Source organism: Brienomyrus brachyistius, chromosome 3 (assembly GCF_023856365.1).
Source record: "Brienomyrus brachyistius isolate T26 chromosome 3, BBRACH_0.4, whole genome shotgun sequence".
NCBI classification, from domain to species: Eukaryota; Metazoa; Chordata; class Actinopteri; order Osteoglossiformes; family Mormyridae; genus Brienomyrus; species Brienomyrus brachyistius.
The window spans coordinates 23062686-23087200 of NC_064535.1; the positions used below are offsets into that span (position 1 = coordinate 23062686).

The 24515-nt window shown below is 45.0% G+C and overlaps 3 protein-coding genes across 18 annotated transcripts in view; all 3 read right to left on the reverse strand.

Annotated features, from left to right (window-relative positions):
- LOC125738549 (non-muscle caldesmon-like) overlaps positions 1–10436 on the reverse strand; it is a 29625-nt gene extending 19189 nt beyond the window's left edge. For 11 of the 12 annotated variants that reach the window (XR_007396859.1, XR_007396860.1, XM_049007654.1 and 8 more), the window contains exon 1: positions 10301–10436. Coding sequence is in view for 9 of the 12 variants with exons in the window: in XM_049007654.1 (XP_048863611.1) it covers positions 10301–10359 (59 nt within the window). In the remaining 3 variants the exon portion in view is untranslated. Of the gene's footprint in view, positions 1–9418; positions 9715–10300 lie in introns of those variants that run through there. The other variant, XM_049007657.1, reaches the window with a different exon arrangement.
- A 3635-nt stretch (positions 10437–14071) lies between these two features.
- Positions 14072–17543, reverse strand: LOC125739035 (bisphosphoglycerate mutase-like). Of its 3 annotated transcripts, none has more exons than XM_049008687.1 (3): positions 17335–17543; positions 16289–16910; positions 14072–15819 (listed from the first exon to the last, which is right to left on the reverse strand). In XM_049008687.1, exons 2-3 carry the CDS (start codon positions 16887–16889, stop codon positions 15641–15643), a joined length of 780 nt encoding a protein of 259 aa, XP_048864644.1. In that variant the 5' UTR covers positions 16890–16910; positions 17335–17543; the 3' UTR covers positions 14072–15640. The 3 variants fall into 3 exon arrangements, with proteins under 3 accessions (XP_048864644.1, XP_048864645.1, XP_048864643.1); XM_049008688.1 differs by having other exon boundaries at positions 17341–17542; XM_049008686.1 differs by having other exon boundaries at positions 17330–17435.
- Positions 17544–18692: 1149 nt separating this feature from the next.
- LOC125739037 (troponin I, fast skeletal muscle-like) lies at positions 18693–23323 on the reverse strand. Of its 3 annotated transcripts, none has more exons than XM_049008693.1 (7): positions 23041–23323; positions 22109–22140; positions 21358–21399; positions 20708–20839; positions 20261–20350; positions 19751–19924; positions 18693–19254 (listed from the first exon to the last, which is right to left on the reverse strand). In XM_049008693.1, the coding sequence occupies exons 4-7, from the start codon at positions 20720–20722 to the stop codon at positions 19168–19170; spliced, it is 366 nt and encodes a 121-aa protein (XP_048864650.1). In that variant the 5' UTR covers positions 20723–20839; positions 21358–21399; positions 22109–22140; positions 23041–23323; the 3' UTR covers positions 18693–19167. The 3 variants fall into 3 exon arrangements, with proteins under 3 accessions (XP_048864650.1, XP_048864648.1, XP_048864651.1); XM_049008691.1 differs by having other exon boundaries at positions 23037–23323; XM_049008694.1 differs by lacking the exons at positions 22109–22140; positions 23041–23323 and adding an exon at positions 21974–22082.
- Between the last annotated feature and the right edge of the window lie 1192 nt (positions 23324–24515).

Sequence of the window (24515 nt, forward strand, 5' to 3'; positions counted from 1 at the left end):
TGTTTGGACCCCCCCCCCCCCCCCGCCACATTCTGCTGCGCGTTGACCGACTGCACAGCTCTCCAGATGTTTGTATTCTCCGTTTCACCCACACAGTTATTTGTACACAAAGATGTATGAAAAGGCTGACCAACTGACATTTTGCTGCTAGCTTTTAGATAGACTGACAGATAAGACGGATAGACAGACAATCCCAGAGGACAGTGCGGGTTTACGGTAGCTGCATGCACACATTCAGACAGTAAGGGAGGCAAATCGCCTTGATGTAGAGCTCTTAGAAGTACTGGTCACTGATTCTGTCCCCATCAGTGTTGAATGTAACTCTCCCTTCCCTGTGACAAAGGACGTAAACACCCAGCCTCTCTGCAGGCATCTGCCTAAACGAGGCTCATTCTTGGTCTGACTGATAGAATGGAGCCTAGTAAATGCGCCTCTGTGGGGGGGGGGGGGGTCGCGACGCTATCAGGAAGAAGCAGAAGTGAAAACCTGAACCTTTGAATCACTGTGCAGACGATTAAACGGTCGCTTGGCATCACTCTGCGAGACCAAATATGGTAAGAGAAATGACTCCCCCCCCCCCCCCCCCAAAAAAAAAAAACATGCTCAGTACGAAGCACGCAACCCCCCGCCCTGGAGGAAGAGGGATGATGTTTGTTTTCCCAAGAGGAGATGTGACTCACTCACCGGCACGGATGTCCCACCTGTACATATTTTTCAGAATTATTAGTGTTTTAATAGTAGCCTGTGATGCCGCAAAATGAAAAACCAAGAAATGGGAACCTAAACCTGTTACATCAAGGCTTATGGGTCCCCAACATCACTGTTTTATGGGGGGGGGTATTTATAGTGTTTCATGACATTTTGATTGACTTCTCTTGGCCAAATATGTCTGTAAGGGCCTGCATGCTGTCACACTGCCCACCCAAAGCCCGCCAAACCTCCCCAAGACTAAAAATAAATCCAGGCTCAGTACAGAAGACATGGTTTTGCTGGGGGGAGGGGGGGCCCGTCACGTGGTTTTTGACCACTACCCTCGGTGAATTTTCTGAGGTCCCCCCCCCCCGTGACCCCTATTCAGATGGCATGCCCAGAATCAGGTGCTTCATCTTCGTCATGCAACTGCCAGTGATCCTCCGTTATAATTCTGAACACCATCTACGAGTCAAGTATTTCCAGCAACAATATTTATCTACAGTATTTTAGACTCCCAGATGTGTTGAGCGCTGCACTGTGGCTAATGAATGAACTACTGAAACGGTGTACGCCAACATAAGCTACTACCAAACCTGACATCGCACCCACCATTTGTCTGAAAGGCTAACATCTCCCATTGCTAGATAAAGATGACAGTTTAATGTCCTGTAATCTGTATTAGGGGGGGCAGTTAGCATGCGGTTACCATTGCAGCCAGTTATTGGTTAGCGTCGGCATGTATAGCTACCAATACAATCACTGCAGTTATCAGTGATTACTTTTGCCTGCACTACTGTACGTCTGTGGTTCCTCCCCACATGCTGAGTAAAAGTCAAAATGAGCAGATGAAAATCTCATGACAGAGGGAGAGGATCAGTTAGTTAAAAAAAAAAAAAAAAGTTTTTTTTGAAGATATTGTTGAATTTTGGGACTTATAAAAAGCAAATATCCACACGATCCCTTTGTCGTCACTGGCTTTCATTGCTCAGCCTGAATTTCACAGCTAAGCGCCTCAAACTGCCCGTTTGAACACGGACACAAAAGATTATTCATTGTCTGAAATTCCCTGACACAGCTGAAGAATTTTGCAGGAATCGCATAACCGACAGCTCGTCTGCTGATGGGGCCACATTCCTCACATGAGGAGGCAAAGCCCTCCACCTGATGGAGGAGATAGGACAGCCCTGAGGAACGTCCTGCGAGATGGTGGCTTCAGGTTACCGTACCGGGTCAGGCCTCAGCAGGCCTGATGAGCACTTAACACCGGGGGATTCAGGAAAGAGAGAGACAGCTACCCAGGATTAACAATTAACTGCAAATCTTCTGAAGGCCCCGATTCAGCATTCCTCCTTAACATGTGCGTGAATTTACCCGGCCCACCCCCCTCATCAAGGGTCAAAAGGTTAAAACGGTCCAGTAAAAATCCCAAAACCTGAGTGCATGTTGAAAATGGAGAAATCCATAAAATTCTGCACCCCTCCCTGTCCACCTGCAAATTACATTCCCCTCATCCGTATCACTCTTCCTCATTATGGAGGTCTGCGATTAACGGCATACTCACACTTGGCTGGGGTGCCCGTACCGTACCCGAGCACGACTGCCCCCCCTCCCCTGCTGGTCTGCGCACGCATTGCGTTTAACGTTCCAGCCCAAGCACACTTTCGTCATCACTGTGTGAATGCTGAAATATGGACCACGCCTGACCGCGTAAAACATACTGCATCTGAAATGGTTTCGTAAAGACCCATTTGATTTCACAGGGCACAAATTCACTGCCTACATTTAAAGAGACTAATCATCAGAATTATAAATATTGACAAAAAACTAAACAAAAGGAAGCACTTGCTGCTTTAAGCTACATTTAAATCTTGCCAAAAAGCTACCACACTGCAGAAGTGAAAGTGAAAAGGAAGAATTGAACGAGAACCACAAGCACTTGATTTGACACCGCAAACTAGAGAGAGTTTCTTCCAAATATCTCCAGGAGAAGTTCTTGTATTCGCAGGTTGGGATTCCTCCACCCGCAGCAGGCAGGCTAGACGAGACGAGGACGTCGATGTTAATATGGATTCCTCTGGCAGGGAGCTGCCCCAGTCAGACACTAGCCCCTACCGCCCTCGTGGGAAAGTGTCCTCCGACTGTTCAGGTGTCGGTCAGATCCCTATCCCACATCAAGGTCTCTCGTCTCTGTCCGCAGAGCGCCCAAGGTCCCACTGGGCGCAGGATCCCACTGTAATCACTTGTCAGCTGAATGACTTCGGTGTGTGGGAAAGCAGCTATGTGTGTGCGTGAGTGCGTGCGTCAGCCCCAGAGAGAACCTCAGACACGCATAACCTCTAAGGGGCTGGGAACTCTCCTAAAATGGATCCATCGTTTTCCCCATTGTCTCAGACGAGACCTTCAGGAACTCTGCCAGCCAACGAGGACGGCTTGATGACAGACGATGTAATCTCGAAGAACTTCGAAAAGAAAAAGCGTCTAATTCAGAGAGGGTGCGAGATGCCGGAGCATCACTCCACTTCTCACAACATGAGTACATAGGGACATGGGGGCCTGAGTAAAACACCCAGCTTTCATCTACTAATCCTGATGTAGGTCATGGGGTGGCAGGGAGGGGGCTGGGCCCTATTCCAGGAAGCAGGGGGAATATTGCTTGGGCAGGACACACACACACACACACACACACACACACACACACACACACACACGTTTCGAACCCCCAACCCTAAAAGCGTAAGGCTGCACTGCTTCCTGTCTCGCCTCTCTGACACGGTAACAAACCCATGCAGCTCCATCCCTGAGCACGAAGATCAAGCCAAGAGCAGGAATCCAGCACATCTGAATTCTGGCACCACAGCAACGGGGATAAATTCGGGACCCCCTGCTGGTAGGGAACAGCCGAGACAGAGCAGAGCCCAGATAAGATGCAGTCACTCTTAAGCTTGCTTATATTCCTGCCATATGGACCTACTCCTAGCTTTCCACCAGCACGCGTATATATGACTGACTGGGGGGGGGGGCTAGCAGCGTGCTTTATAGTCGGGGCTTTGATCTGCCACTTTAATTGTGCTGCCCCGGTGACATGTGATGTTTGAGGAAAAAAAAAATAAAGAAATTCGCCAGCTGCATTCCGGAGAGCGTGCTGGACTCCCTGCAGGACAGCGGGAGCATTCCTGCGGTTATATAAGAGGCAGCTCCCGGGCAGCTAGAGAGGGAGAGTACACGGGACTGATCGGTGACTGGGGGGGGTCAGCCAGCCAAACACTGTAGGGCAGTTTCAAAACTCCCCCAGTAAGTGAGCCTGTCCCCTTAGGAAGTAAGGTTAATCTCAGCCTTTTACGAGACAGCCACCTTCACACAAACTTATTTTTTAACCGCAGTAAACACAATAAACACTGGTAGGAAAATGACTTCCCCGAGGCACAGAGGAACCACAGACGTTGTGGCTCCAGCGAATCCCCCCGCCTCCCCCAAGCGCTTCAAGCGGAGACTGAAGTGATCTGCACCTCACCAGCCGCTCTCCATGCTGACATCACCACAGCCCTCTTGACACGCCTGAGCGTTTGGACCGTCTTGCCTATGCTGGCGTTCCTCGATGCTTTTAAGAGGAGCACGTGGCCAATCTGAAGGTAAACATCCGGCTTGAGTGGAGAATAGCAGGAGGGGCACTTGGACGGATGAATGCTGCACACTTAACCACCATGCCCCCTGCTGGCCTCTGCAATTAATGGCATGCGTAAGGATGAACATCACAGGATTTCAGGTCAGTCAGAAGTACCATGTGAAGGTCATCTTTTCAAAACAAGGATAACCTGATTATCATTACAGAATCTCAGCCTCATTTATAATTTATGTGTGTTTGTGTGTGTGTGTGTGTGTGTGTGTGTGTGTGTGTGTGTGTGGTGGGGGAGGGGGGCAGTATCCTGGGTCTCAGCTCTCCACAGCTGCAAGCACATCTGGGGGGGCTATTAGTACAGCACAGAAGACGGCACAGAGGGGGGAGACCTCCTCGCTCAGGTGTGCCTGCCAGACAATTTCGCGAAGGAGCAGAGAGCAGACAGGCGAGACAGCAGACGGTCACACCAACAGGGGATGCGGCGGGACATCAGTTTGCCTGCATTCACACATTTAAAGACTCAAAGACTGAGCACCATCTCGGATCGCTGGCACCGGCGGTGTGAACGCCGTTACCCGGGGTCCGAGAGGAAGGCCACCACAGCAGAACCATAAGGATAACCTAAGGGGGCTTAGCGAATGTAATATCGCTGGCCGGCCTGGCTGTAGCAAGGGGTTATGGGAAGCATCAGCCAGGGCGCCCACTGTCTCTCCATCCTACCGACGCCTCTCTTGGCGTCATTTTACTCGCTCGCGACACGACGGGCATCAGCTTCGCTCTACCACTCCATGGGACCCCCCGTACAGCAGAGTGGATCCCAACGCAGGCTGCCACCCCCTGGCAAATCCACATTTCTGCTCCGGTTCCACGGTCTACACCAGGGCTCCCCAGTCCCGGTCCTGCGGAGCCAGAACGCGACACAGTCTGCAGATTTCCCTGCTGAAACATCTTAATCAGCCAACTACCAGACTTGGGAGGCACGTTCCAACAGGGGGATCTGCAAACTGCAGGACTGGGGGGCCCTGATGTGCTCGCTTGTTATTACTTCATTACAAAGCAATGGCAAAAAAGGCAGCTATGCAACGACATGCCGTCCGTCTACATGTCTGATGACTCAGACTGACATATGCCTTAATATCACTCTGAAAATGAAAACACAATCATGAATACAAAAATCAAAGTGATCACTTAAGCGTGCATTAGAAAGTATAGTATGACACTGAGCAGAATGAGGTGAAAAGGATGGTTTTATTACACGTACTTTCATAAAGACACCCAAAGACAGAAAATGGACCCAATATGACAGGAAATGAGCCTCTACAGTGATTTATACCATTTTTACCGCAGCGGCGACAAATGCATCACATTTAAATGACCTCTAAGCCTCCACCTCGCATAACTCTACAGCGCCTGGGCTACCACTCAACCGAGATGGCACATGCATTCACACGGCACACATGCATGTACCGTGTGGAGTTTTAAGGGCACCTAAAGGTGACCCTCGTCTGGGATAGTGACGGGGGTTTGCCACTGCATGGTACCACCTCCTCATTTCCACTGTAACCCCTCATCAGTTAGGTCAAGGTCCATCCCATACCGGAAATGGATGCTACGGCCTCCCCCCGATTGGGCCCACGTCCAGCCTCTCTGCAGAATTTCTCTTTGGGTTCGACTCGCTCTCGCTGGAAATGAAAATAAACGAGCGAAAACACGGTGCATTCCGGACGTCTCCCCGTCGTCAGTCCCCAGCTTTGCGCCGTTCCTTATAAGGGCCGGAATTCCCCTCATATTTCCCAAACTCTGCCTACTTATCAGATGCGGTTTTCAGGAGCTTCCTCCGGGTTGAAAAATATCTCCTCCTGGACATATATCTGGCGGAAAAAAAATACCCATCGGGCTCCTTATTAAATTCCTAATCGACATTAATCTGCGAAAGGAGGAGCTGAACGGCAGATAGGGAAGTTTTTAAGGAACGAACCAGAAACGTCAAAATGGGGATTAATGCTTTCTCCTGCACGCCGCATTAAAATTCACGGCGCTCTGTAATTAGACCATAGGCAGTAATGCAGCCCTCTGGTTATATGTCTGTTCATAATCCCTAGCTGGTCCTGGTGGGGGGGGGGGGGGGGGCAAGGCCCCCATCAACAGGCTTGTATCCCAGCTACACCCCATAACGGAGATTAAAATGATTAACTTGCCTCCATTGTTGCCAGCCCCCCCCACGCGCAATAAAAATGGCAAATTGAGAGCGAGGTGGGGGGCCGCTTAGCATTTATTTAGCATGGCTGTGTGCCCTGCCAAAACGAAACCCCCCGGTAATTTACAGGAAGATGGGTGCTCTTATTGTGTGGCTTAGCAAAAGCTGCGTGGATGGAGTGGGGTTGTATTTAGACTTTTCAGGCTACGCTGTTATTGTTAGACTTGTTACAGCAAAGGTCTGTTTCGGTTTAACGCGTCAGCGGGGAGAAACAAATCGCACTCAAACCGTACAATGATTCACTTGTGCATTTACCCTGCCGATTCACGCTTAACTGAGTTTCCTGATATTTTCTAAATTATCCTATATAATGGAGAGGAGGGCAGCACTTTAGTTCATACCTCCAGGGTTGGGGGGGTCAAATCCAACATCGGTGTGGAGTTTGCGTGCTCTCTGAACATGACTCTAAATTGCACGTCGCGTGCCTATGAATGTGCACCCTGGGGGGCACAGAGCCCCCACCCAGGGCGTGCCCGTGCATCCTGGGACAAGGCTCACATGACCTGAAATAACTGTTTTGTGTTATGCATAATCTTCATTGTAGCAGTATTCATGAATGACAAAACATTTCATTTTAAAATTAATAAGAGCAAAAAATACAGAGCACATCAACTTTACTCTCTACCAATAGGAGAGAAAATCAGCGGGTTGGGTCTCAGCCTGTGATCAGAAGGTTACCAGTTTGAACCCCAGGGTCGGCAGAGTGATGTCACCATTGGGCCCTTGAGCAAGGCCCTTAACTCCAAATTACTCCAGGGGAAAAAAAAAACGTTTGTAGATAAAAGCATCTGCTAAACAAATAAAATGCTTGCTTGTATGATCAGGGTTCTCTTTTTATCTCCTTCTTCAAAGCCTGTAGGCCGATGCTATGGTTCATATATCACTCTTCATGTATAAGCAGAGGACTGTCCTCGGAAAAGTGACGATAAAACTGCTTCTGCACAGTTCATACAATTGATGGCAGTTGCATATAACGATTGCACAGAAACACTTTGCACGAAAAGAAATAACCTGAATTTCTCTACAGAGCATAAGGGTCACAAAGAGGAAGCGCCACCGCAGGCCAGAAGCACGCACCAAATTAGACTGGTATTTTGGCAAGCATGAGAATGAGTGGAGGTGTGAAACCAGCAGCGGGTTCGAAGGGGCCGCAGGATCCGGCGGCTGAACTGAGGAAGTCCAGGAAGGGGCATGGGCGTCACACCGGCACGAAGGAAGCCATTACTCAAAGCGGGGGCATACCCCCTGCCTTCTGGGGGTCACACAGACCCAAAAGGGACGGTCAAAGGACAGACGCCACATGGCACGTCCAGCATGGCTCCGTAGGAAGAGTTCTCCTTGGTAGGCTTACAGTAAGACATCACGATCAAAGGAGAAATTACCTGAATGAAGGCGAATACCCCTGGACGACTATTCTGGGGCTTCCCAGTACTCCGAAAATGGCTGAAAATGCACCTTTCAAATGAGCCAAAGTTAAAGGGCAAAATATACCGCAGAACAGCTAAGGAACGAGCAAACAAAAATCCTTAGTAGACCTGGTTATTCCACGTTAGAGTACTATTCCCACTCTGCAGAAAGACGTAAACTGCAGTCGAACCCAAAAGAACTTCAGAGAACTTGAGTAAATGTTCCAAGAAAAGAAGGGGGGAAAAAATCTGACTCCGAGTCCCCCCCCCCCCCCCCCCCCGACTCAAAGAGGGATAGTGCGCCGCCGCAGCACGCATACACGCAGAGAACATGAACAGTACTGACCGGAGGTGATCGCAGACGACAGACACTCATTTGCATTCTAACTACACACACAAAGTAACAACACCCAGGATAGCGTAGGGGTAATGATGTCCAGATCACGAAATAAATATATTTGTTTTGTGAAACTTGAAAGGGTGACTAGGTCTTGAAATGAGGTCACAGCATTAACAGCTATAGTAGTAAGAGGTGAATGACCACATTAATAATTCATGGAAAAAGCTTGTTTTCTAAATCAAGCAACCTGTGCTTTTTGAAGGCAAACAAACTCGGACTTTGACAGAAAAAAATTATCATCATGTCATACCAAAGCACCAAATGCTTTTTTTTCATTCTGCATTTTGGAAAAGGTTGATCGTTTTACACAAAAATCTCATACATATGTACGTAAATGCACCAAATCCGACAAGTATTTGTAAACACAACTAAACACCTACTTGAAGCTATTAAATAGTAATGTTGTAACACTCTCATATTTTGTATACAAATGTTACAGGACTACAAAACAAAAGCAATTAAGGATTTCAACAGAAGTCGGGGGGGGGGTCTTTTCAGTCGTTGCGGCTACCCCTGATCTCCAGTTCTTCCCATGCCTAAGTGCCCTTGCAGATAAAGTATTCCCAGCATCGCACCCCGACCTTAAGGCCGGCCCGCATACCGGGAAGGGCGCCCGCTTCCTCTGCGCTCATGTGCCCGATAAGCATCTAAAAGCGGCCGCATCAGCCCCAGGCTGGCTTTGTGTTAAACAGCCGCCCTGCATATGCTACATTACACACTTTAAAATAACTACAAACCACATGCAATACAACCACACTAGTCATACACGCTTTTACATAGGATAGATAAAATGCATACATCCGCCAGACATGTTAAACAAAAAAGACTAGCTGTAATGTATTTTTTTACAATTAACCTTCAAAGACATCTACTGAACGAAAACAAGGTTAGAGCCAGCGATGGATCCTTAAACCCCCGGTCCCAAGTAGCCTAGATGCGCACGTACTAAATTCAGAGATCCCGGGCAGCTGCTCATGGCGTGATGCGAGTTTAAAACCCCGCATAAAACACTTAACCGAGACGGAAAGTGGGGAAAGAAAACTTACTTGTGCGGTCTACAGGCGCAGCTGGCTTCCTAAAATGCGGAGCGGAGCTAAAGCGCAGATTAAAACTGCAGAGCGGCGGCCGCCCCTCCCTGAGGAAATCACAGCCCCCGTCTGCTCGCTGTTTACTGCCCCTGCCCGGCGCTCCCCGCTGCTTCTTCTAATTGGAAACCAATTACTCCCCCCTCGCCAAAAAAATAAAAAAAGACCTCAAATGTGATCCACTTTCTGCAAGAGAGCAGCCCTCCTGTATATTCCAGTAATTTTTGTCTGCGAAAAGAAAGTGAAAAGAGAAGGAGGAGGGGAATGAAATACCTAGACCTTAAAAACTCCCCAAAATCCCAGGAAGCTGCCAAAACTCGCAATATGCCCTTTTTTGGTTATCCTTCACGAGGCCTCCGTAAGAAAATCGTCTGTCAGGAACAATCATATGAAATGTTAATCTTGGCGAGAAAAAACATGGGGGGGGGGAGATTTCTGTTTGAATACTTAAAAACGGTGAACCGTGAGAAGGAAAGAATTAAAAAGCAACCACCAATTTAGAGTTAAAAACCTCTCAACTTGCACAGCAAAGACGGTGACTTAACCTTTTCTGCGTCTATTGTGCTTACTTTCTGTTCCGACTGATGAAACGTTCGTCGACATTAGATCGATTTTTGTATTTATACTAATTCATTAAACCAGTTTAATAACAAAAATGAAATACTGGAAATCGTGCTAAAAAATAGTCACTACAGGAACGTCATTATGTAATTGTGAATTTACAGTTTTCATGGGAATGGTTTGTGTCTGTTCCACTGAACGATAATGTTTTTGCATTGTCAAGTTGAATATTCAATTTGAGCCCCTTCCCCCAAAAAAGAGGAGAGCTGTTCTCAAACCTACCATGCAGTGGGAGGGAGGTTCGGTGCTTTGTCTGAGCTGTAATGAAGGGTAATGATCATTCACGGTCTGGCCTGGCACTGATGGGCACACAGAACTGCAAACAGAGCACTGTGCTGCCCCGCCTGTTTAATTGAAGCACAGGCCTACATGCTGTAGGATTTGGTAGAGAAGCGGCGGGGGTGGGGGGGCTTGCATTTCCATGCATGTGATTGGCTGCTGTAAGTGCGAGACACTTTTCTCAAAGGCTTGTGACACGTTTTTGCGTTTAGCCGAAGTGTAATAATTAAACGTTTGAGACGTTGGTCATTTCCTGTGGTGCTTTGGGCTCAAAAGACTTATCCTACGGAAACGTCCCACACGAGCCCATATTTTATGAAGTGTCCACAGTTTTAAATGGCCATCATTTTTTTTTTGTCTTAAACTACACCAGCAGTGTAAGCTCCAGAGTTAAATCTATAATTTCCGGAGCAGGATGTGGCTTTTCTCATCGTCTGTGTCGGCTGGGGACAGACGTGGATTAACAGTTCTGGGTGAATGACATGTTTTTGGGCGTGTCCAGCTGCAAAAAGCAAGATGCTATTGGACGGGAAGTGTGAATGGGCGTGTCCCAGTTGCCTTTCATCTCCAGCTGCATTGGCATAAATAAGTGCTGCCATGGTGAAGTCAAAATAGTTATTATTTCTGTAATGTGCTGGTGAAAATTATATGTAGCTGAATTAAAGTAGCAAAATCTGATTCCAAAGACAATGATAATGGCTGAAACCAACACCAGGGCTGTCCAACTCCGGTCCTGGAAGGCAGTTTGCAAGACAGTTTGCAGGTTCAGGCACACTTACTAAACCTGATAATCAGCTGATTAAGGTGTGTCTGAGCAGGATAATCTGCTAACTGTGGTGGAATTCTGGCCCTCCAGGACCGGAACTGGGGAATCCTGGACTAGACAGTCAGAGTTTACAGTATGGGCACCATAAACACCAGGAAACTGATAAGAAACAGATGTTAGCCAGCTCTGCCAACACCTGAGCTCTCCTATAAGTGAGGGTATTAAAGAGCCATCCATCCATCCATTTTTCTGAAACCGCTGAATCCTAACTGGGGTCGCAGGGGGACCGGAGTCTATCCCAGGAACAATGGGCACAGGTGGGAACCAACCCTGGGCGGGAACCAACACACCACAGGGCACGCACACTCACACACACAGGACCCGGGACTGAACCCAGGACCTTCTTGCTGTGAGGCAGCAGTTCTAAACCCATGCATTAAAGATCAGCAGCTGTTTTCTGAAGGTTAAATGTACATGCTAGAAATGAGGCCTTGGCATTCACATTTATTTTGAATAAAAATAAAAATAAAAAAATGACTATTTTAACTTCATTACCTCAAAAATTTCCCACAACCCTATACAGGATGAGCTAATGGATGTACTCATACTTAGTCTTGTACTTATTTGGAATTCTGACGCGTGAGGAGTAGAACTAAATAGGCAACCGTATCAAATGGCTCTCTCTCAAACTTAATCCTTAAACGGACATGACTGTCCGCTAACATGAAGGGCTTTAAATCAAAGCTGCGATGACAGATGGTGTGACAGCATGTCGAGGCCCACAGAGCGAGAAAAGAGAACATGATATGCTTGTAACTTGTTCAAATATGTAACGGGACATTAAACTAATGACGAACGCTATGCTTTAATTGCACGACGAATAGCCTGCCTGCAACCCCAGCGGCACACTGATATAACGCATTTTAAACCACGCTGTGCTTTGGCCAATTTAAAATTAAGGGATCTGTAGGTGTCCTCATGAAGATGGAATCCAAGACGTGATTTTTATATAACGGAACGAGAAAAACCTCCGGCAAGGTGGTTGTTGCCAGGTTATAATCACACTTATTTCGAGAAGGGAAGATTCGCAAAGGGAATCCGGCCATAAAAGGATATTCGAGCTTTTTAATAGTGGGGAAACGGTCTTTACGGAGCGGCCTGGCTGCGTTTGGCACTCAGTAAGCGGTTACTGGGATGACACTTTGCTTATGAAGCATCGTCACGGCATCATTATGATAGCATTGTTTCCACTGCGTCGTCACCCATTGTTGCTGCTTTGTAAACATCTGTCAGGTGCCAGGTTATGCGCTTATTAATTATATACTTAAGTCTTAATGAGATTACAGAAAAACTCAGGCAGGACACAAGACACCATCCAAGGTCCTAAACTTCTATTCAATTTGCTCATTGTCTTACTCTTTGACAGACATGCAACATGTTTGATCCCTTGTGCTTTAAAGAAATACAGACTTTAAATGGACTCTGATAGCTCTATAAATACCACACAAAATAAATATTTATGAGTAGAGATATCATGGTTTCTTTGACCTAACTGTATATGTTATCGTCTTTTACACAGAGCTGTATATAGCACTGTGTAACGAAGATATGAAGACTTCAGAAGAGCTAGATTCTTAAGATTAAACATATTCTCATTGAAATATTACTAAGATGCCTTAAATTAATGTCATTGCTATGGCTGTGGCAATTTTAATGACCTGATGCTATTACCCTAGACATTTTTGTAATTGTAGGCAAAACATCTGCTTTCAGGAACCTTATAAGTTTGTTAAACTTTATAAAAATGCTTTGCAAAATGTTTTTGGATAGTGTGGTGGATGTGTAAGTGCAGGATGTCAAATATCAGAGAATGTGTGATCTATATGCCCTATATCTTCAATATTAAGACTATATTACTGGATCCAGTGCTGGGACTTCTGAGGCAAACCAGTCATTATTTTGAGTGTAAATTCCAGTGTCAACAGTTTTTGCAAAAACCACCAACCCCCACCTCCGGCTTCACCACAGTGACATACAGCTGAGATATGCACCCCCCCCCCTCCCTGTTGACCAGGATACGCCAATTCACCCTCCCTTCCTTCAGCTCACTTCCTGCTGCAGCCAGAATCCCTGCAGCTGTGCCTCTGAACACTGGTAGAACGCTCTGGAAGCCTGTCATGAGAGCGTCAGTGGCAAACTGTACCAATGTGTCCAGGTCACTGGATAAGTATAGATTCTTGTTTTTTTGTATCACAAAAATATTCGATGTTTGTAGGACTAAGTATGTATCTATAGCTTGCCTATTTCTGACTTTATGATTATTGCCTTTTTAAATTTTACTTCTGAAACATGACAGTAACTGAGTTTCGTTTATGTGTTTGAATTTATCCGCTTCTCGAGTGGTTGTACTCAAAAATTTATTAAAGTGCATCTGTCTGGAAAGCATCTGTCGAAAAAGAAATGCTGCTTTAGATGACAAATCGATCATCCATATCATTTGTCATCTACCATCAATCTGGCATGACTGGAGGACAGCCGGGAAAGAGCCATCTTTGAAATACCAGTTTCACAATGATACTGCAACAGACAGTGGGTCATGCAGCAGGCTAAGGCAGAGAGGATCACTTTGGCGCCCACTTCTGGTAATCCAATGCATGACTGGCAATACCCACAGTTCTGTTCCCACTGTAGGCCGATGTTAAAGTGCGTTTACAATGAAACACGTGACGTGCGGAGAATACAGCCCCCTCCCACTTCAGTCCTCATCCTTCATCAGGCGCGCTGACATTTAAGTAATAAACCCTCCAGATCTCAGACTAGAATGGCAGACGTTCTGTGGTGGAAGATTTCGCCCACAGATGAAGGAAGTTCAGATAGGGTTTGCAAAAACTAAATTCAGGGCAAAGTTACCGATTTTCAGCATCCAAAAAAGAGAGGCTTATGCTATATTTCAGGTGTTAAGAAGTTATTTTATTGCCTTTATTAAGACATTATAAATTACCCACTACTGCACCATAGTTACTGCTCCATATAACTTTATCTATTTGAATGTACTATATTACAGGATGGAAACAAATATATATATATATATAAATACACATACAATTATAATAAATATTTTAACAATAATGTGATCTGTATTTGACCTAACAAAACATACAAACAAGAGCAAGTTACCAGCAATGAAAAGACCTGAAAGAATGAATCTACCTTCTGCAACTTTACCCAGTATTCAGCTGGCTGGATTCTCTATATATCTGTGTAGAGCAAGCGTCTTAAAAAATCAGGAAATGCACTTAGATTGTGACAAAGAACTACATTTCCCGATATTTAAACATGTTTGACTCAAGTTTATAATTCTTAAACAGATCCTTAATTTCAAATAAGCAAATAATTTAAATAAATAATATGTCAGCAGAAACACGTTAAAATGTCATTATCAACAAAGTGCATTATGTTGGTGGTATCACCAATTCTGGGGTCAATTCAAATTCTTAGTTTGATGCAGATATCCTTCAAATAGACTTCACCGGACGTCCTAGTCATTATTATACAGTGAAATTCCTGGCTGTGGATTACGAAAGGCAGCCAGCATTAATGAGCGACGTTTTCACTTTTATAACCAGCAGACCATAGTTGTTACTGGTTCCACTATGTGGACACTCGAGGTACCAAGCACGTCATCAGTTACCTCACTGAAATGGGCATTCTCATATAACAAATACCAGAGACACACCTATCTTATTTGTCTGTGACAACGCGATCAGCTTGGGTATCAAGTTAACAATTAAATCTAACTAAAAAAACATTCAATTCTAAATAAACATGTCCCTGAACTGTGATGTTAACATTCGGTAAGTAAGGGAGACAAAGAAAATGTGGGAGAAGAAAAGAGTGCTCGATGTGTTAATACGATGTGCTGCAACAATGCAAATGCGCCACCTAGTGGTTAATTTTGCAAGTGTGTTTTCACAGGAAGTATAGTAGCTTTTAAGGCATTTGGCTAAAGTATTGCTTCTCAATCCGGTCCCTGGTGCCCCCTACCCCGGCCGGCCAGGATGAACCTACACTGTTTTCAAACTCCCACATTCATTATTAGCCTATTAAGGACCATATAAGCCTGATTATATTAGGGTTGGAATGAACCAATGGGGGGGGGGGGGCGATAGGAACATGATTGAGAACCACTGGCCTTAGGTATGAAAATATTTCTGTAACTCATGTGTTTTTTTTCTTTTTAAAAAACAATCTAACAAAAATGTGTAAACAAAGGATTATGTAACAGGCAGAGCAAATGCGCCTGAAATGTGCATTGAACAGGTTGCCCTTCTTGGATGCCCCACTGAATTCTGTATAGATGTGTAGCTTTTGCTTTCAGCATCAGAGTTTATGGTTAAGTGGCACAGAGACGCTGAACTCAGATATATGCGAAAAACATTCTGATGAGTCCACTGAACCCCAATCATGACACCATGTTAGCACACTAACCCTAACCACAGAATCCATCCCCATGTCCATTATTTGCCCCCCGGCTTGGCTTTCCCCTGGTCCTCCACCTTTTTGATAGCTGCCTGAATCTTCGCCTGGTCTCCCAGGAGCTGCCGGGGCTTGACCGGACGCAGGTCACCGTCCAGCTCGAGCAGTATCGGGACGCCAGTGGGCAATGTGACGCCAGCGATGTCACTGTCTGAGATCCCTATCGCAAGAAAAAAACAAAAAAAACAGAAGACATTTCCTGCCTGGCTGAGTGGAAGTGAAACAGGAGGAAGACCATTAACTGCAGTGCAGGATTATGGGAAGTGTGTCGGCCTCGTTAGGAACACTCAGAGAATATGTATCCATCCGCCCACTTTCCTGCTTATTTTCGAACATTAAGGTGATCAAGATTCAGAGGTACAGTGAGTCTCAGAGGTTACAGCTGACTGAAATATAGCTGCCCTTAAACCTTTAAAGGGCATCCACTCCTACAATGTAACATTAACTGCCTGCCCTTTAGATAAACTTATGACTGCCATTTTAAGACTAAAAACAGAACTCATTTCAAAACAGGAAATATATAGGGTTAGCTACTTCTACAGTAAGTTTGTCCAACTGTATAGAGGGAGCACAAAGTGAGCATCTGCAGGTTTGATGGATGTCACACCGGTTATGCCTTTCTGAGATACCTTCAAGGTGCTTCAGGAGAGCCCTACAGCTGTTGCCGTGGGCGGAGAGCAGCACTCTTTTCCCACGCTTAATCTCGGGGGCGATTACGTTGTTCCAGTAGGGCAACAAGCGATCCAGCACATCTTTTAGGCTCTCGGCACGGGGAAGGTTTTCTTTAGGAATGTCACAGCTACTGTACCGTCGGTCATTGTAGATCTCTGTGAAGTAGCGGTGGGACTCGTGCATGGGGGGCGGAGTCACGTCGTAGCTGCGACGCCACAACTTGACGCACTCCTCGCCATGATTCAGCGCCATCTCGGCACGGTTGAGGCCTATCAGAGCCCCATAATGGCGCTCGTTCAGCCTCCAGCTCTTCACCACAGGGACCCACTCCAGCCCCATGACCTCCAACACCTGCCAGGCTGTCTGCACCGAGCGGCTGAGGATGGAGGTGAACACCATGTCGAACTCGTAGCCCATCTCCTTCAGGAGCCTCCCGCACTCCTGAGCCTCCTTGACACCGTCCTCGCTCAGCTTCTGGTCAACCCAGCTGCAAAAGCGATTCTCTTTGTTCCAGGCCCCTTCCCCATGCCTCAGGAGGAACAATTTGTGTTCAGGCATCCCCCGACCCAAGGCAGGAACCTGAGAGAGCAGAGACGGAAAACAACGACATCAGCACCTCGTTCACAGGCAAGGGAGCATTGAAGCAGCGCGCATTGGGACGCACTACAAGAACTATTTTGGTAAACTTGTTTCACACTGCATAACTTGCTCCCCGAATACCGATTTCCATTTTTATTTTAGAAAAATACGTAATTCATCCTCAAAACTAGTGCAGGCCAATTAACATCTGAAATTCAAAACTGCATATTTCTCATTATCGGTATATCTACAATAATATTGATTATTATATTAGGTACATATACAGAATAGCCACCCTAGCTTGCTGCTACATGTAACTTCCCATCTTTGCATCACATCGACAACGAACGACTTTCATTTTCTCTAACACTTCCGGCATTTCATATTTACAAATAAAAGAGATTAATGATTAAAAATACCTTACACTGACCCACTGTCCAGTATTCCGAGCTGTTTCCACGCAGGTCACAGCTGTCAGAATTTTACATTAGCACTTTCGTATTCCTTAACGGTTTGAGTGGCAGGGCGAACGGACCAATAGAAAGCCGGGAGCGCCCGATTAGGCGGTGCTTGTGGTGAAAATCCATAAATAGTCGGCAGCCCTTCTCGCAGTTCCTGTCCAACCAGAAATAGGCGTTACCCAGTTAGTTACATTGCGAACGCTTTTTTAAAAAATGAGTAAGACCTTAATTTATTAATACATTAATTAAATAATTTAAAGGAACTTGTGCTCGAATATTTGCAAGGCAGTTTAGAAGCGCTGAACAACTCATTGCATAAATAGTGATGTTAAGTGTGTGGTAAGAGAATTTATTAATAAGCCTATCCGATGTAGTACCACTGACTGACAGGCTATTGCTCAACTCTCTTGTTAGGTTACTATTAACAGTTTCCCCCCTCATTCCTCTTTTTTGAGGACTAAATATACTGCATGCTGACGTCTTGCATGGCAAAATCGTACGCCCATCCTTATTCTATACTTCTCATCCAGTACAGCTATACGGTGAGCCTGTAGTGTATCCCAAGAAACACAGGACAGAAAATTGGGGACACCCTCTATAGGACGCGAGTCCATCACGGGTGACACATTCTCGGACTGTGGGAGAAATGGGGCACAAACATCGATGAGGACACGCAAACTCAACTCAAGTTGCAGCCCTGGAGGAGTGACGCCATGATGCTGAACACTGAGCCGCCACATTGCAATTTCCTGGAGATTTACGAGCTTTCAAAGCTTGGCACCTGGCACTTTAATTCATTAATCAATAGTTTCATATTACTAATTAATGTTTACATTTGTAGTAACAAAAAAACACCAGTAAGCAATTGTGTTATAGCTGTAATAAGTTATAGTAGCCTATTATGGAGTTTAGAGTGGAAAAATATACCGCACTACTTGAGACATACACAAAGAACAGAACATCTTATTCCGGTTTTGCATCCGTATTATTCTTCACATTCTGACATTACACGAGGCTACATTCATAAGAAATGCACAGGAATCTTCAAAAACGAGTAAATATACAGTATACATATTAACAAAATCAGTTTATGTTCGCAAGCTTCATGAAGGCAATTAAAATAATTAATTTAATAATACAGGAAATGATGTCCTTTTGCTGGTTACAGAGTGGCTCGACAGGTAACTCTTGTTGGAATTTATGGAGTAGCATTTGGCTTAATCACAAACAGACAAAAGCCGTGTTTCCAGAGATCCGCCCCAACTATCGCTGTATGTCGCCGCCTACAGCTGAATAAGAGGAACACTGCACACTTAAAAAATGCCAGCAGTACTGAACTTTATTAATCTTGCCTCAGAGAATAACAAATTGTGTCCATATCTTGTCTTTTTCGTTTTGTAAGCCTTCCTGAAACAAAATGTTAAAATCTGTACCAGCCCACCTACATCTTTTGAAATGTCCTCACTGTTCAAAGTTATATCTATTTAGAATACCCAGAGTCCACATCTCTGTACATTTAACAGTGTAATAAAACTTGGAGATCTAAAAAAGAAGCATTTTACCTACTGACCATGATTACTAAATTAATTACATAATTACTAAATTTCAGTTACTTGGTTAATTACTAAATTTCAATTACTTAGTTAATTACTAAATTTCAAACGAGACGCTGTAGATAACACTGGGGCAGATTAGGAGCTCAGGCGCGAATGTCTTGCAAAAGACCGTGTTGAAGGAATTCTTTCAGATCGTGGTGTCAATTTCAGCCGGAGGTGGACTGAGATCTGCCGTCCTGTTCACTGTCCAGGGTCGAACAGCTTCTTTCTGCCCTCCATTCCTGACATGGCCTCTACATTCTTACGCCAGTCTGTCACCTCCTCCCTCTGCAAAGGTGACACATCCACAGTGGGGACACAGCAAAGAAATGTACAGCCTCTATATCACATGCCGCCCTGTGTCCTATGCTTTCTGTGTGTTTTCTGCCTACTGGTTTGTATTCCGTCAGGATTCCCGCCTATCAAACTTAAATAGTGAACAGAAGTCAACACTCTTTTGCATGATTGTGTTCTTTGGAGCACGGTTGGATTTCAGTAAGTGATTTTTTAAAAGCATTTTGAGCCAGTTATGTTGGGGAAGGTGATATAAAAATAATCTGAATTGAACTGGAATATCACAGAGTATGCCAGGTATAGATAAAGGCTCTTATTGCCAAAAGGTTTTGATCTGTTGCCAGTTAATAGGTTTGATGAATAGATGCAGTGTTGATCACACTGGAATTTAGCTTTATTAGAGGGGTCTGCTTAGAGAAGTGCACCACGCTTATTGCTACTGACACTAACTGACCATCAGTGGTCTGTGGTCAGAGGAACCTTGGTTTACCTTATCCTCTTCCTTTTTGACGGTCTTGAGGTTGGCCTTGAAGTCAATGGACTCCTTCTGCTTGGAGCCTAGAAGGACACTCAGCAAGTTCTCAGTCGAGATCCTCACCCTCCTCAGGTTGGGCCTTTTCAGTTTGCCCTTTATCTCGAAGATCTTCTGGGACAACTCCTGAATCTTTGGTCGCACACATCCGTGAGGTTCTCTCTGAGGCACTGGCAGACTTACTTTAAGTACCCGTAAGCTGCATGAATGGTCTGTATTGCAATACTGTACTTCAACAGACAGGTAATATATGCATAAAACAATTATTTGAGCATGGTGACCCAATAGCCATTAATATTTTGAGAAGTAAAGGATATAATTTACTTGGGCAAAGTAAATATTGGACATCAGAAATGTTATCAGTGATATTAAATACTCTGTGACTTAGACCAGAATAAGTGGTTAGAAGATGGATGGATAGATGGATGGATGGATGGATGGATGGACAAATGGATGGATATTAAATACCTTCTCTTCATTTTTTGCCACTTTCGCCCCAATGTCGTACCGTTCTTCGTCAATGATATCGATTTTACGGTGCAGTTCTTTGCAAAGATTCTGTGGCGAGTACAAATCTTCATTAATTTAATATGCGTTGGTTAGTATGTATTACTGAGAGTTTTCACCCGCCCAGGGTTGGTGTCTGTCTGCGCCCTTTGTTCCGGGGATAGGCTCCAGGCCCTGGGTGGACCCCAGTGGGGATTAAGCGGTCACGATAATGGATGAATATTATGTATTACTAGTATATTTTTGGCGCTTGTGTTCTATAAGGTGTCTTGAATGAAATGCAGAGATAAATCTAATTTGTGTGAATTTTTACTTATGTAAGGGTTTATGTAATCGATTACTTATGTTGGTTGGGAGCTGCTTGTATCGCATGACATGCTCGGCAGGTGAGGAATCCGGGTGCGGTACCTGAAGCTCTTGCATGGACAGTCCTGTGAGCTTCAAGGGAGGGACTCGCTCGTTTAGAGTGTTCTCTCTCTCGAGCCTCTTCTCCTCCCTTTCAGCTTCCAGCAACGAGGCTGCCTTCTTCAACAGATTGATCTGTGATGAAAGAGCGTCAGGGACACTGAAGTCATTTTTATGGAACTCGGGACCTTCCCTGAAAAGGCAGGTGGTGATGGCACCAACACAGAAATCAGCTTGTGGCATGATTGTCAGAGCTCATGTCAATTGTTACTGTCTCCTCCAGTCAAGGGCTGGCTAAAATGTATCATTTACTCACTTCTGCTACCAATCAAAGGCTTGCTGACATGTATCATTAGTCCCTTCTGCTGCCAATCAAAGGCTTGCTGACATGTACCTTTATGCCCAGTCTACTCCCAGTCAAAAGCTGGCTAACATTTACCTGTAGTCCTTTCGACTGCCACTCAAAGGCTGGCTATCATGTACTTCTAGTCCCTTCTGTTGCCAGTGGGCTAACGTCTAACTTTACGCCCATTCTACTGCCAAACAAAAGCTAGGTAACATTTACCTTCAGTCCTTTTCACTGCCAATCAAAGGCTGGCTAACAAGTACTTTTAGTCCCTTCAGCTGCCAATCAAAGGCCGGCTAATATGTACCTTTAGTCCCAGTCTTCGGGATGCAGTGATCTTGGACTTCCTCTGGAGAAGAAAGAGAAGTAAAGAAGTTAGTTAATAAGATAAGTTAGTTATTATTTCTCTTGGCTCCTGATAGACCATTTCTTCTTGCTCTCGAGATCACCGGATACGCGATAAAGCTTATTAAGAACTGACATACTGCTCCACCAAACACAACACCATCTGTTTTTATCTTGGCACTTCACCTGAATTTACTTGTTGCCATTGCTACTGATACAACAGCGAACACATGTTTTATAATCTGGTTTCTAATCTGGAAGCTCTGAAAGTGAACATCTGTCATGCAGATGAAAATGTCAAGCAGGATCGGCAAGAAAAATGAACGAAAGAATTCAGCTCAACAAATTGCATGCTCTAAGCAACTATGCTTCTGAAGTCTGTTACACATTTTCTTTTATTGGATTACTATGGCTACATGCTCTAGAAGTATTGATATTCTTGGCCGCCAGCTGTTAAATTATTGTTCAATAAGAACACTGAAATATAAACAATTTCAGTGCTGAGAAGTTATCTTTATTATTTTAATTGTTGTTCATGACACACATTTAGTTCCCTGCAAAAATAATAACACACTTACCGGGCTATTTTAGTATTGGGTCATACGGGGGTATAAAAACAAGATTAAATGGAAGAAATCAATTTCGATGCACTTCAAAAAGTGACAAGGATGAATTGCAGTATAGACCTGAAGAGCACCAAAACGCATACATACTTCTCAGACATGGCTGTCACTGCTGGTTTGACCTGAAAGAAGATCAGAATATCAGTTCTGCATGTTCAAGTCCTGTGAAGAGGTCCTACTTGAACAAATAGCTAGGTCCGTTCGAGAGAAACATGATATGGTAATATTCCGTCTACTGTTGGGGATCCGACAAGTAATAGGTACTACAGAACTTTATCCCCTCAGAAAATGTCTTACGGAGAACTATTAAGCTCCTCCCTCATATGTCCAGCCAGCCAATTAGATTATGCATGCTAAATGCCTTAAATGAGAAGTTGGAGGTTTGCTGTGTTCTGGAGAGACCAGTTATTTTGAGAATCAGTCATGGGCTAGAAACATAGAGAGCTATGGAGGACTAATGGTTCTCAGAGAATCTAAGGTTCTAAGGACCACCAGTTGTTGAAAAACTGTCCTGACACGTTGCCTGGGATAACAGTTACATGTTTATGACCTTGATATAAATAACTGTAGGGTCCTATTCGATGAACTGCAAGGGAAGCTTAATTTCAGTACATTAACATTAAGCATTAAACATTGTCAAGCTGATAATTCATATTGATTAATTCTCCTAAATATTGTCTCATAAAAATACTGATTTACTGAATAAGGAAGGAGAAAAAAAATCTATTTGCATGCAGTCCTTATAAAATTTGAGAGCTTAATTTGTCCAGGGTTAATTTGAATGGCGAAAGAAGAATGTTCACAGATGGCAGAATCTGAGCGCAATATGTTTGCAGAAAACCGCAATCCCATCTCTAACTACACAAATGCACACTGACGTTAAGTACAGCCTTTGCCTTCAGATTATTCATGGACAGTAAGCACACAGTCATTCTGTTCTGGAACCGACAGCGGCGTAAGTGATACAAATGCAAATAGTGAACGGTAAATACACGCCGTGTTATTAAGCTGTACTCACTCACTCAGTCAGCTGGAGGCCAAATGTGACGCGAGGCGAGATCCTTCAGTCTTGCTGGTTTGAAGGAGGGCGGAGGAGATAAAATCAGATTTATAGCTTGTGGCGTCTGTGTGAAAAGCTGACGGATAATGAAAATGGACATCTGGTCATGTCAGTCTCCTGATTTTACCACGGTGCCTGGCATCCAAACTCAATTTGGCCAGGAAAGTCTAACGATGGCAAGTGTCATTGCTTGGATGGCTGATGGTATTGCATTGTGTGACTTTAAAAGTGCCCCTCTGGGGGGCCATAAGGGGCCATTTCCTTGCCGCTCTTTCATACACACTCTCCTGCCGGACACTTGCTGTGGATGGAGTTACAATAAACACGTTTCTGCTGCCAAGATGACAGCGGAGATTGAAGGGTTGAGGAACACGAGGTGAAATTGGAGACATGGGCCTATGGGGCAGGGTGACCGTGACCCCCTCGCCTGGTCCTCACTTGCAAAGCCAGTCTGAACCAAAGGACGTCTACATATTCACAGAAAACACACAAGAAAGGAAACACTTGTACTCGGATCGAAGCAGCGCTTCCTAGTAACAATAAGTGCTGTTTGCAAACAGCTGGTTTGTGTCTCCCCAGAGGTGACTGGCCTGTGGAGTTAGAGATGGTAGCACAGCCTCTATTTTTGAGATTAAATGATGAAACAAGTGACTTTGGAATAACTCCGCACTGTAATTTTTGTTGTCATTTACAAACACACTTCTCTCTTCTCTGGATAAGAAAATCATTACTGTGATATTGTGATGTCGCTTAATTAGTGAGGTGGTACTTTTCTAAAGCAGTATTTCACAATCGGGTCTTTGGAGACCCACATACAGTCAATGTTTGTAAAACGTGAACTGTCTGGTTGGTTTGGAGGGAACGAAAACACGGACAGACTGTGGGTCCCCAAGGGCCGGGCTGGGAAACACTGGTCTAAGGGTATCCATAGTCATGGTTCCAGCTGGGCGTCACAGTGAGCCCGGGTCTATCGTAGCACAGGGCCCAGGACACCCTGGATGAGATGCCAGACCATCGGCAGGCTTGGGCAATCAAACAGTACGGGCAGTTTGTACCCAGAGGAAACCCACGAATAAGGGGTGACGACATACAAAACCAGGTGTGGGATTAAAATTCATAACCTCAAAAGTGCAAGATCACAGCCACTGCCCAGTATGCCACTGGATCCATACTTAAGCTTAGTGTCACGATCTGCCGAGCCGGGACAGGGGAAGCAGGGACAAGACTCAAGCGATTGGACAACACGGGGTTTAATGGAGAACGGAGAACAACACGCAAGGTCAATGACCGGACTGGGGAAACAAACTGAAACGCGGACAAATACATTGAACAAATGACAGCAACAGGATTCCACACGGGGTGGATGAGGGGGTGTGGCACACGCGAGGATCGGACGAGCGGGGCAGGACACACAGCTTACCAAAGCAATTATATACT